Source organism: Molothrus aeneus, chromosome 9, assembly GCF_037042795.1.
Source record: "Molothrus aeneus isolate 106 chromosome 9, BPBGC_Maene_1.0, whole genome shotgun sequence".
Taxonomy (NCBI): domain Eukaryota; kingdom Metazoa; phylum Chordata; class Aves; order Passeriformes; family Icteridae; genus Molothrus; species Molothrus aeneus.
The window spans coordinates 10,335,141-10,347,262 of record NC_089654.1 but is presented as its reverse complement, the minus strand read 5'-3'; the positions used below and the strand labels follow the sequence as shown (position 1 = coordinate 10,347,262).

Genomic DNA, 12,122 nt, shown 5'->3' with positions numbered 1-12,122 from the left:
GTCTAGATAGAACAGGCAGGCACAGAGGCACATAGGTCCTCTATCCACCTCTGGGTAGGATTGTGACAATGTCTGTTACTGTGTGAGACACCTGCATTCCCATCCTGGCCTTCAGCTGGGATTGCCTTGATTCAGTCTCCATGGAAAACAACATGGAAAGCACACAGAAAGTACCTTGCAGCCTGCTCCCCAGCAGATGAGCGATCCCTCCATCGCCTCTTCCTGCAGCAAGTTTGTGATTTCAAGGACACATTCCTCCTACAAAGTACCTTCAGGTATGGCTCCCAAGGCAGCTTCCCTATCCTCTATCTAGTCATCCTACACAGAGAGCTTGGCAGGGACTGCACATCTGTTGATATGGCCTAAATTTGGTGGAAATTAGCATCCACTCCCAGTACAAGGTCAGTCTATAAATCACAGCAGCTCAGGAGCAGAGAGACACATGACTCAGTTGTCCCTGCTGCAGTAACAAGATCGCAGATAGAGCAGGACAGGCAGCTGTACAGATCACAGCCACTCCAGCTGTACCTGCCCGTGACTGGGAGCTGGATGTGAGACTGATGTTCAAGGGAAAACACATGTAATGCTCTTTTACAGCAGCACTCAAGGAAATGCACACTGAATCTGATATAACCTTCTCCTGCATTTGTACTAAATATTATCTTACAGAAAGACTGGCTCCTATTTGTTAATACACTTTTGCCAATCACCATATGTACTGTGATCATCCAGATTTGCTTGAACACCAAAAATAAATTAGTAACTGAACATCTGCTTAGTCTGTGTCAGTGTTTATGGTTTTATGTTGAAATGGTGAGTGATGTTTTATATTTATTAGTATATCCAGTTTTATCTGACAGCAATTATAATTAAAAATTCTCCCAAAATAACAATCTAAATGCATGCTAAACAGAGTTGAAGTATCTAGGATACACTAACAAAAAAATCAAGATATTTTCGCATTTAAAAAGTACTGTTTAGAAGGACACAGAAAACACTGGCTGTAAACAATTTATTCTTCTGCTTCTGGTCACAATCTTCTTCAGCAATAAGAAGATCTGAACATTTCATATTTTCCCTTTACAGAGAGTTTGAAAGAGGCCAATTACTACTTCCCAAATGATTACCAATTTGAGTGAATCTGAGACAATGAACACCTAAAAAAACCGACATGAAAAAATGCAACTTTATCATTACTGAAAGCTCATTTAGCAGCTCAGCTACTCCTAGATCCAGCTCCTTCCAGCAGGTCAGAGATCTGATGCTCTTCTACGCTTCCAGGCAGCAGACATACAGAGCTTGAATTTTATTTGATTTTCATTTAAGTGGCTTTAATAAATTAGAGTAGAGATTAACATCATATATAGAAGGCCAATTTCAAATTCAGCTTTGAACAGATCTGATTTCTACTGTCAGACTTTTTATATTTAAAACAAATAATTTATTTTCATCTGCTTGGCTGAAGTTGAAGGCAAGATACTTGGCTTGCTGACTGAAAGAGGCACACCTTCTTACTGCATTAATAAAGGCAGCCACAGATCTGAGTCTGTGGAGCTGCTTAACACAGTCACTGAAAGCACTGACCATCATAAACATTGGTGTCTACAAGGACGAAGGGACAAAAGAGCAAGACTCCCACTTATTAATGCATCTTCTCATGAAGCTAAAGCTCCATATGTATCCAGCTCTATGGGCTGACAGTGTATAAAAGCAGGTACTTATAAACTCTTACCAGACAGTAAAAGAAAAAACTCAGAGCTGAAAAATGAAATACACCACCACCATTCAGGGTCCACTGACCTCCACAGAATGACAGCTCCCAACTGACCCCAGTGGGCTTCAGATCCCATTCCAAAGGCACAAGGTAAGCTTTAAAGAGATGCGAGAGGCCAGCCATAAACATCTCTTGCTGCCAACCCCTAATGACCTTTGGCTGGCTAAAACACTACATGACACAGACTGTGCAGTTAAAACCCCCCACACCTTCTTTTCTCCCTGGGATGGTCCCATTATTCATGCATACATCCAGAAAGCCAATAAAGATGAGCAGTTTCTATGTGTATATAAACAAGCACTGATGGAGGGGCGTATCTTCTGAAAGCAGTCAGAAGTCAGGGCTGCAAGGATGCTCCCGTTCCTTTGTGGGTATAGGGCAGGGAACATGAAGGACCCTCGATGCCTGACACAGGAGTGAGTGGTAAAGCACAGGGCAGTGGGCCCAAGGCACTCAGACAGCAGTCTCAGCCACCAGAGCCACAATGCAGATGGCTTCCCAGGGGAATACCACTGTCCTTGACCCTCCTTGATCCCCATTACAGAGGCCATAACACGAGACCTCAGAGAGAGATCAGGCAATGTGAAAGGGAATGGAAATGAAGGGGTCTTCAGGGCTCACGAATGAGCATGAAGGACTTCCCCAGGGATGAAGGCAGCAAGGCTGCCAGTTACAGAGGAGCACAAGTAAATACAATGCGAGGGGGGAGCAGATGTGGCAGTCACACATCTTAGTGTACATAAAAAGATAGCTCTGTCAGTAGTTTCTTGTAAGAAGCCAGAATATTTTTAAGAACAGTGAGTGAGAAATGTGAAATGTGCTGTATGGTGGCAAGTGAACTCTTGCAAGATTTTTAGGCTGAACTGGCTAAACTTACAGTTATGCCTACCCACTTAAAGTAACGTGGATCACAGCTTAGCTTAGCTCTGTATACACAGCCTTCTCATCAAATCCCACTGCATCTGAATTTCATTGTATCTAAACTTCTATTTTGCAGGTATTAAAATAAAAGTAAAAAAAATATCAGTATCACAGTGAAGATCAGCACATGACCATTTCTAGCTCCCAGCTCTGACCTCAGACCAAACCTCCAAAACCTGTCTATCAATCCTGCAGTGAAAGAGCCTGTCACTAAAACTTTGCAGAAAACATCACTGAAACGCATGGCACAGTTTGCTCACCATGACATACAGCCTAGCAGTGAAGAGGACAAAAGCCATGCTGGTCAGCAAAGACATAAGAGATATGTTTCCAGATTTTGGCAGGCACCTTCAGCCTTTCCAGCTACATTGAGACCCATGTAGCAAAAGTAATTTCTTTATTTGTCAAACTAATTTGTTAGTGAGGATGTGAGGGACTGACAGCCCTTTCAACACATTATATGATGCAGACAGGCACTGAACACAGCAGACTGGAAAAACAACACTGAAGAACATCTCCACCTTAAAGGTGCTATCTCACCAACAAAATATATAGCAGATCTGCATTGGCCCAGACCATTACTTTCCCTGGCAAGGACTTGGGGACAAAGCTCCTTAAAACAGTAGTAATCATATTCCACTCATGCTCCTTTTTACTGCCAGCTGTAAACTAGCTCCACATGCATCATGGTTTTGCATCAAAATGTGCACAGACCAAGCCCATATCCAAAGGGACAAGGTAGATCCAATTTACAGCTTTGACAGGTCTGTGCACCCGAGGCAGAGCATGCAGGAAATAGCCTGATATCTCACTTGGGGAGTGCTTAAGAGCCTGCTAGTAGAACTGGATGCAGAGCCACAACAGCCTCCCACAAAGAGCCAGCAAAAGAGCAGGGAATTTGCTATCCACTTCTCAAGAAACACAAAGGACAGGCAGCACCCACCAAGGCACTACTGGGGAAGACAGGAGTCAAGTTTGATCCCAACTTGCACCAATCCTTTGTTAGGACAAGTGCAAGGGAAACACAGCGGCACTGGGAAACGCACACACTGCACTGAGTCACTTCAGTAATGAGACACCACACTGAAAACTGCTTCAGCCTTTCATATAGTTGAAACAAAGCAAAAGGAACTTGTGACCCAATGCAGGTATTACTAACATATGCAGACCAATTACTTTGCAGAGGAGGTTGAGTCTACTTTAGACCCAGAAATTCTGTTTGTTCACTAACAACCTAATATCAAGGGTTTTTTTCTTTTTAGTACAGTTTTCCCGTTAAAAACCTAGGCCTATCCTGATAACAACTGAGAATATTTTTACTAATCTGCTCTACAGTACTGTGGATGAACTGTTTGCAGATAAGTTTTGTACTTCATCTGGATCTCCATATGTCTCAAGTTGCAGAGCACTAGAAGATCTCTCTGAAGCTGAACTCTTCCTGTCTCATTACACTCCAGAGTTAAAACCCAGGCAAGACATCTGATCTTGCTGAAATTATCTAAAAAACTGTTTTTGTTCTCTACTTATAAATACCATTATGTTGCACACATTCCCATAATTCAAAATATTCTTTTCCTAAAGCTGTTCGTTACCAACAGTAGAATTTTTCCTTGCAGAATCAAACACGGCTGCCATCTATTAATGCAAGCTTCCAGCCAAAGACTTTTAGACCCTTCCCAGTTCAGACAAATGACAAGTATACATGACTTAAATAACACATATGAATTGTGTTTTCAATAACACATGAATTGTCACTTCCTTGACGGAAATCAGACTCCTTTATTCATTCCCACCAAACAGTCCTGGCATTGCTCCTGCGACAGCAGGTGACTGGCAAGCGCTCTGGAGAACCAGCAACAGAAAGGAGGTGGAACAAACCAGAAAAAATTACTGAGCCAGCACTGTGGTTTTTTTCCTTTTATCTCTCAGAAGAGCAGCAGCAACTTGCAAGGCAACAATTAACACGATTAACTATTTACCTGAGGATGAATCTGCGGTTTATCACATGTAGCCTCAAAATCCAGCACTAAGAAGTAGTGATATCTCTGTGGAGGGAAGGATGACATTGCTGCCATGGAAGCTCCAAAGCCGTGGGACGCCAGTTTCCTGCTTACGATGGAGCAGAACCTTTCAAGAACACCAGCTGGGAAGAGGAGGGACACAGCTTGTCTTGACCTTGAAAGTAAGTTTGGGGGAAACTTTGCTGCTCCAGTATGGAGGAGTGCTATCATTGAACATCCAGAGGCATCTGAAACTGAAGAGAGACTCATGTTACTCATGCACACCTACATCTCATCTCCACTGGTATCTGTTCACTGTCCTCCTCTGACAGGGATTCCCTTTGTGCATCTCAGTGGAGGTTCCAGCATCACAAACCTGAAATAACACAGTAACCTGCTCTAAGCACAACAGATGACATTTAGATTAAGCTTAAGGTGTTCAGAATCACAGGCAACTGAAAATTAACCTCTGCAAATGACTCTAAATTGAGAACTATGAGATACACAACAGTCATGGCTCTAGGCACCAGATCACACCCCACTGCTGAACCTCATTATCGCAAAACATAATACAAACCAAATAAAACACAGAATATCCAATCTAAGCCCTGTTAAAATTTCTGAGGCCTTTTATCTTTTCATATACAATGCAGTTTCTGATACGTGGTAAAAATTAAACACAGCAATACACATACCAGCACTACAACTCATCCAAAGAGTTTGACCCTGAAACATCTGCCAGTTGCACCAAAACATGGCATTTCCATTACAAATCCAGGTGGCTGGTGGCTGGAAGGCTTCTCCCCAGGAAAGTTCTCGTTTCCTCTGTATACAAGGTTTCTCAGAGATGTGATTTTAGTGCTACACTCCATTTCTAATTTCAGGTATTTCTCCCAGAGGAGGCTATCAGTTCAACTGATCACACGCAGGTACTGCAGGAAGTGTAAAATGCAAGCAGGCGTCTACAGGCTACAGTCTTCCTCCCAAAGCAGTACCTCACTCAGCCATCACCTTCTGATACTTTCATCTAACACTATTAAATAAATTGCCTTATCCATGTTGAGAGGACCTGGATTTCCCCTCCTGCTACCTTTCTTCTAAAACTTTGCAGGAAAAAGTTGTCAGGATTGTCACTATCCAAGATGGGTCAGCCTCAGGTCTGTTAATAGATCTACAGGAATAAGAATTCAAGACTAGTTCATGGTGTTACATGGGTGGGTACAGGGACTGATAACTAAAGAAGCAAATTGCACCAACTCAGTCCTCTTGAACAAGGATAGGAATACCCCCTCTAATTGTGTATGCATATATATACACACACACCAAGCTATATAGGATATTTAAATCTATCCCCACAGTTGGTCCCACTGCTTGTGGAAGAAGTCCATCACTTGACATGCCACCCATCTGCCCTTTTATGAGCATGCCCTCCCCACACCTGTGCTGGCTTTTTGCTCTACCATGAAGGGATGGAAGTACCCACCATGAGACATGGAGACAAAGTGGCCACAGCAAAACGGGGACTTGCTGCTCACAAACAAAGTCACTGTTTGCACAAAAGACAGCATTTGCTCTCTCCCATCCGTTAGTCTGTCAGGTAAATAATGCACGTGCCAAAACACACACTTAATGAGGTAAATAATATGCCTTGAATAACAGCTAAATCTGTATTTACCTGCGAGACCAGAGAAACTCAGAAGGACCAGATTAGGAGATAATTGCGGCTAAGCAGGTTGTGTGCTTCGAGTAAACACGCGTTTGGTAACCTTCCCTTTCCAAGCTTTTGAGTGAAAGGCAAAAATCAAAGAAGTTGAAATGTTTAAGACCAAGCCAGTGCCCACACTGCCAATTCCATGGCATATATGCATTACCCCTGCCTCAAGGCTTTCAAGTTTTGAAGCTGTTTGCTTTATTAAAGCACTGTGCCAGAGAGCAGGTACCTCAAAAACTGAAAACTCAAGTTACAAAACCAAAAATGAAGAGCCCAACATGGCATTTATGTTGAAGGGGCTCAGTTCTACCTATTGCCTTTTCATCTGCAGCTTTGGCTGTCATTCATAAATGCATTACAGCCAAATAGAAGTTACTTATATTTTCTTCTAACATGTGCCAGATAAAAGATATTTAAGGTATGCATGCTTTAAATCTTCTAACTACCATGAGTCTAAAGGCCCATCACAACAAATATAATATCTCAGAATAAAGCAGCTTGTAAGTTAGTTGCAGGAAAACCTGGTTTTTAGCCTACTGCATCAAATAAAACACACAGTTGGAGTGGGAGAGGCAGACAGGCTTCAACCCCTATCAAACACAGGCAATAAAACATGTATTATCCACCCACCCAGAGCAAGATCTCTTCTCTAATGTATCTTAACTGGCAAGACCAGGGTGTCTGACACGGACCCCATGAATCTTCAGGCTGGGTTGCACTACACACTTTGGTGCAGGGGTTCCCAAGCCACTGAGTCCATGGCAAAGGTAAACCAGATGCCTTGGCAGGATTCAGGCACATCCCCAAGCAGACACAGCAACATCATGCCAGACCCTGGCATGGCAGATCAGGGTTTCAAAAGCACCATGTGACATCCATGGAGGAAATTAACAGTGCCTGTTTAAACTAACAGCTTCTGCAGTGCTCCACATGTAGCAACAGGATCAGGCTCCCCACGCTAAAAGCAGCCTCCCTCCCCACTCTCCCGTGTAGCAAAGGGTGCAGTGCTCTGAACAAAGGTGTGTGAAGTGGGGTATTGCATGTGGATTTCCCTACACAGGCAGCATACAAACAAGGGCAACCCCACTGCAAACTCTGCACCTTCAGCCAAATGAAGTTTTAACGGTATGTTTACCCAGCCACTGCTCTGGGTGCCCTGGGAAGACCTCACATCATCTTCTTTGGCAAGGTCAGAGTGCCTCAGAGCACAAGATAGCTGGTGAGCAAACACACTTTATTAGATGTCATGTAAAGCATTTATAATGGCTATGACAATGCAAAGCACTACTAGTTACCCTGTACTTTTTTCCAAGAGAAAACGATGCAAGCAATGCAGCTTCAAAAATTAAAAACCCAGCTCTAGCCATATAAATCCACCTGTTCAGTGATTCCATTTCCAAACCTACATAAAACACCATATATATATATTTCTTATACACACAGGATCAGATTATAATCTCAGACAATGCAAGCTGTCACATCTGGCAGTCAACCTTACTAGGTTAATATTTCATATCACACAGCTCAAATTCCTCACACAGATATGTATGAAATGTTATGGGACCATGAACTGAGGTTGGACCTCAGGAATTATTTTGACAGATTGTACACAGACCTAGGAAAATGTGACAGCACTTTACATTTGCTACACTCAGTAAGATGGGAAATGGCTATATGTGGTGGGTTTCAGCTGGAAGATAGTTTCTGTTCTGGGCTGTGTAACACTGTGTTTTCCATATGACAGTACTGGCTAAAACCAGCATCTATATTTTAAAAATAAATTAAGAAAAAAATGTTCTCTGAACATCGGCTGCAGGTACCAAGACAAGTTCAGGCTGAGCACAGCTCTTGCTTCTTTAGCAGTCCAAGCACATGGCACTAAAGCACGACAGTTTGATCACCAGTAAGGAAGGAAAGCCAAGAGAAAGGCAAGTGTCAGCTGTAGCCATCAGCTTTGCCAGGGGCCCCACTGGGTGTGAAGCGGAGAATCTGCACTGGCTGCTGCTGCACGCCAGGCTTCCTACTGGGAAGGTTGCTTAGGGACAAACAAAGCAGCAAGGAACAAGACAGGAAACTCCTGCCACGTGAAGAATGCTGGTGACAAGAGCCAGCAGGGCAGTGCAAATGCTGTCCCCTGCCTGCAGGGCAGCCCCCAAGTCACAGAGAGAGATGTGCACCACACAAGCTCCAGAGGAGTCAAATTCATCAATGGCAGGTCAAATTAGTCTACTAAGAACTTGAGCTTAATGACTCCTGGCACATAACATAAATATTAACTTTTTACAACTACATCAAATTAAAATTACAGTTTGCCTTTGAGCCCAAAATATTCCCTTTTATTTTCCAGTTTGATAAGCTGAGTAGGGAAGGGGCAGGAAGACAACATCTAACTTCACATTGGCAGGGTGACCCAAGAACTTACATTTCATGAGAGCCTTCACTCACATGTTAAATTACTTCATTATGACAAGACAGCCCTCCACCATATTACAAAACAAACAAGAAAACCCCCCACTAACCTAAACTACAAGAGAAACTGAAATTAAAAAATAAAAGCAAGCAAGCTCTGGGAGCAAAATGCTTGTTTATTATTTGTGCAAAACCTGGGTAGGGGCAGCTGTGACTCCTGGCCTCCAACAGACAACTGAACTCAAGGCTAGAGCAACGAAAACCAATCAAAAATGTAAGTCAGGTTTGTCTATTTTATTGAATTGTGGAGGAAAAAAAGTTAGGGTAATAGAGATGCTTTCTGTAGAACAAAATTGCACACATTTAGTGACACCTGGAACACAGTATAACAAAAAATGCAGGACTTCAATTTTGGTAGCTGTTCAAATGCATACTCAGAGGTCAAATGTGAGCCCATATTTCACTTGTGTGAAAATATAACTGAAGAACAATAGAGATAACTCAGGGTGTTTTTTAATCAACCTTAACCTAAAACCAAATATTTCATTAGATGAACTACAGCACAAAAATGACAGCACCTGGCTAGCCTGTGAGGCAGGAAACAAGAGACTATGAACAAGACCAGCTTATCCACTCTCACCACTCAAACTTGCCAAAAAAACCAACCAACATAAAGTAAAACAAATAACAAAAGACAAAGCTTTTAGAACTGTTTAATAAAGTAACACAATTTTAGACAGGTAGAATTGCTTCTTTCTTTAATTTGTTAACCTCACAGTATCATCACTTGAACATGAGAACAGTACACTTCAAGGCTGCACTCCCTTCACGTTTGGCTGGGTTTGTCTCCAGCACTGCTAGACAACCACACCTGTGTTTTGGAAAATTTGTAATGTCATGGCACGTCTATAAGCTGCCCCATCATTACTCAGCTCAGATACAACTTGGCATTCATCATTTTGTTTTTACAGTACTCCACAATCACATCCAGGCTCTTCCCACTACAGATGAGGAGGTCCCTGTTCTCAAGAACTTACAGTCTAAAATTAGAAGCAATACAAGTGAGGGGAACAACAGATAAGAATGAGGGGTACAGGAGGAGAGTTGGGCAACTGCTCATCTGGGAGAAACATGCATCTTGGTAGGTCAACTGAAAAAAATAATTCACCCTATACAGGCACTGGTTTCCCTCTGTATGGTCATTATGGAAGAGATAAGTGAACATGGAAAAGGCTGACTAAAGGATGGAGGGCACTCTTGGGTTAAGGAAGGTCTCTCCCATTTCTTGAGCTCATTCTTGCCGCTGGGTTCCTTGGCTGATTTGTCAAAGGCACGACCACACATGTCAGAGCACCAGAATCTCTTCCATTGTGACATCACAGACGCGATGGCTTGTGAGATCACAATGTGCAAGGCCGAAGGCGCTGATTACTTAGGGAAGCACTTGCTGCAGCTATGGCACCCTACAAAGCTGGGAAACAAACACATCTCAGTTCACTTGACAACACAGTGAAACCCACATGAGACTCCACACCAGCAGGACACGAATTTGTCTGAACAGACCACCCAGAAGCCGTCCCAAAGATGCACAGTACAATTCCACTCCAATTTTATTAGGCCACCTCTGCTAGGCAACCCACTTTCGTCAGCTCCTTGACTGGTCTCCTAAGACAGGCTTTGCTGTGTATTTTTAAACCTTCTCCAAGAGTAACTGCAGATGAGCAAACGGGTCTAAGCTGGAGTCTGAAGAAGTTCCACACAGCAAAGGACTGGTCACTTAGAAGAAATGTAGAGAAAGGAAAGAACAAAAATTAAAACAAAGAAGCAATAACAGGGACACATACAGCAAAAGCCAAAGAGGAAGAACAGATTTGCTATTAAGGAAAAGAACAGTTGCACAGGATCAGACCAAAAATCTTCTAGTCCAGTCTCCTGCCTCTGCCTGGGAGCCATAAGAAAATGCACCAGTGTGAAACTACACAAAATGACCAAGCCAACAGCTCTGGGAGGCCAAAAGGAGGCAGGCCTGTCCTTCCCTCTCAGTCTTGCTCTCCTGCTGATTACGTTACACCAGTTCCTGAGCTTGTCTGGCCCTTCTGCGAGCCGATTCAACCACAGGAACCTATAAAAGGACTAACACAGCCAGAATAAAACACAATTAAAACAAGATAGTTTCTGGCTGGTTTAGTGAGATGAGTTAGCTCAGGGCCAGGCTGGATGAATAGCAAAGCTCAAAGAAGAGGATGAGCCCACACTGGCAGAAGCAGGAATGAGATGAGCCATTGGGGCTGTTGGTCAGCTCAGCTGCTCGCCAACCCATGTACTCAGACCAGGACAGAGACACCTGGGATGACATGGCACTTTGCAGAGAATGGAGAAGTTATCTTGGCTGAAGCAGCATAGACACATTAAACTTGAATTCACAAAGCCCACCAGACCATCTGGTCTCAACCTCATGTAATGCTGGCCCTAAAGTTTCCATTTCCTTAGCTGAGCCCAAAGGCTTGAATATCTTTCAGAAAAGTTTCTGGCCTTGAATTGCAGCATGAAGAATGGAGGTTCCCCTCTACCTTCAGACAGCTCATTCCAATGGTCAATCCATTCGCTGTCCAAAAATAACATGTCTTAGTTTTCATTCAAACTTTCCCAGCCCTGGTCTTTGAGATAAATTCTGAAATTTATGGCACTTCACTGCCTCAATCCTCAGCACAGCTCCCAGTGCCAGGAGCTAGAGATTTGTAGCTACTGCCCATCCAGTCAGTAAAAGCTACTATTGCACATTGGCCTAATTTAATGGAAAGGAGACATAGTAGGCCACCCTTTGTTTAATGGTATCTGGCACACATAATTATTTCATTTTCATACACATGAATGCCACAGTTTTGCACACCACTTATACAGCTGCACACCTTCGTTATCTGAAAAATGAAAGTTAACACCTGAGAGTGCCAAATGAATCTCAGCCTGAATTCAGGGAAACAAGATTTGCATTGTTCAATACACCAGTAACTTCTGTTCTTCACAAATGAGCTCCAAAAGTGTTAAAAGCAAGCCAAAGCTGTGTCTTGGTACACTGGCAAAGGCTCCAAGCAGAGTAGCAGCTACAGTGGGGCATGGTTTCCACATAACCCAGTCTCAGCCCAGAAAATCTGCCAGGGAAGATAAGATGTTGACCCTAACATTCAACCACAGAAAAAAAAGTAGATTGTAGCAAATACAGCTGAAATTAAAAAAAAAAACATTTTTTTGGTTGGAAGAGAAATATCTTTACCTATACAACATATCTAGGGAGAACATAACTTTTCAG

At 42.9% G+C, this 12,122-nt stretch overlaps 1 protein-coding gene across 3 annotated transcripts in view; it reads right to left on the bottom strand.

Annotated features, from left to right (window-relative positions):
* Positions 1-12,122, bottom strand: part of ERI3 (ERI1 exoribonuclease family member 3) — a 129,339-nt gene that overhangs the window by 114,776 nt on the left and 2,441 nt on the right. For 2 of the 3 annotated variants that reach the window (XM_066555548.1, XM_066555549.1), the window contains exon 2: positions 4,675-4,949. The exons of the other annotated variant lie outside the window; for it this stretch is intronic. In XM_066555548.1, coding sequence (XP_066411645.1) covers positions 4,675-4,926 — 252 coding nt within the window. In that variant the 5' untranslated portion in view covers positions 4,927-4,949. The remainder of the gene's footprint in view (positions 1-4,674; positions 4,950-12,122) is intronic. 3 annotated transcript variants of the gene reach the window in all.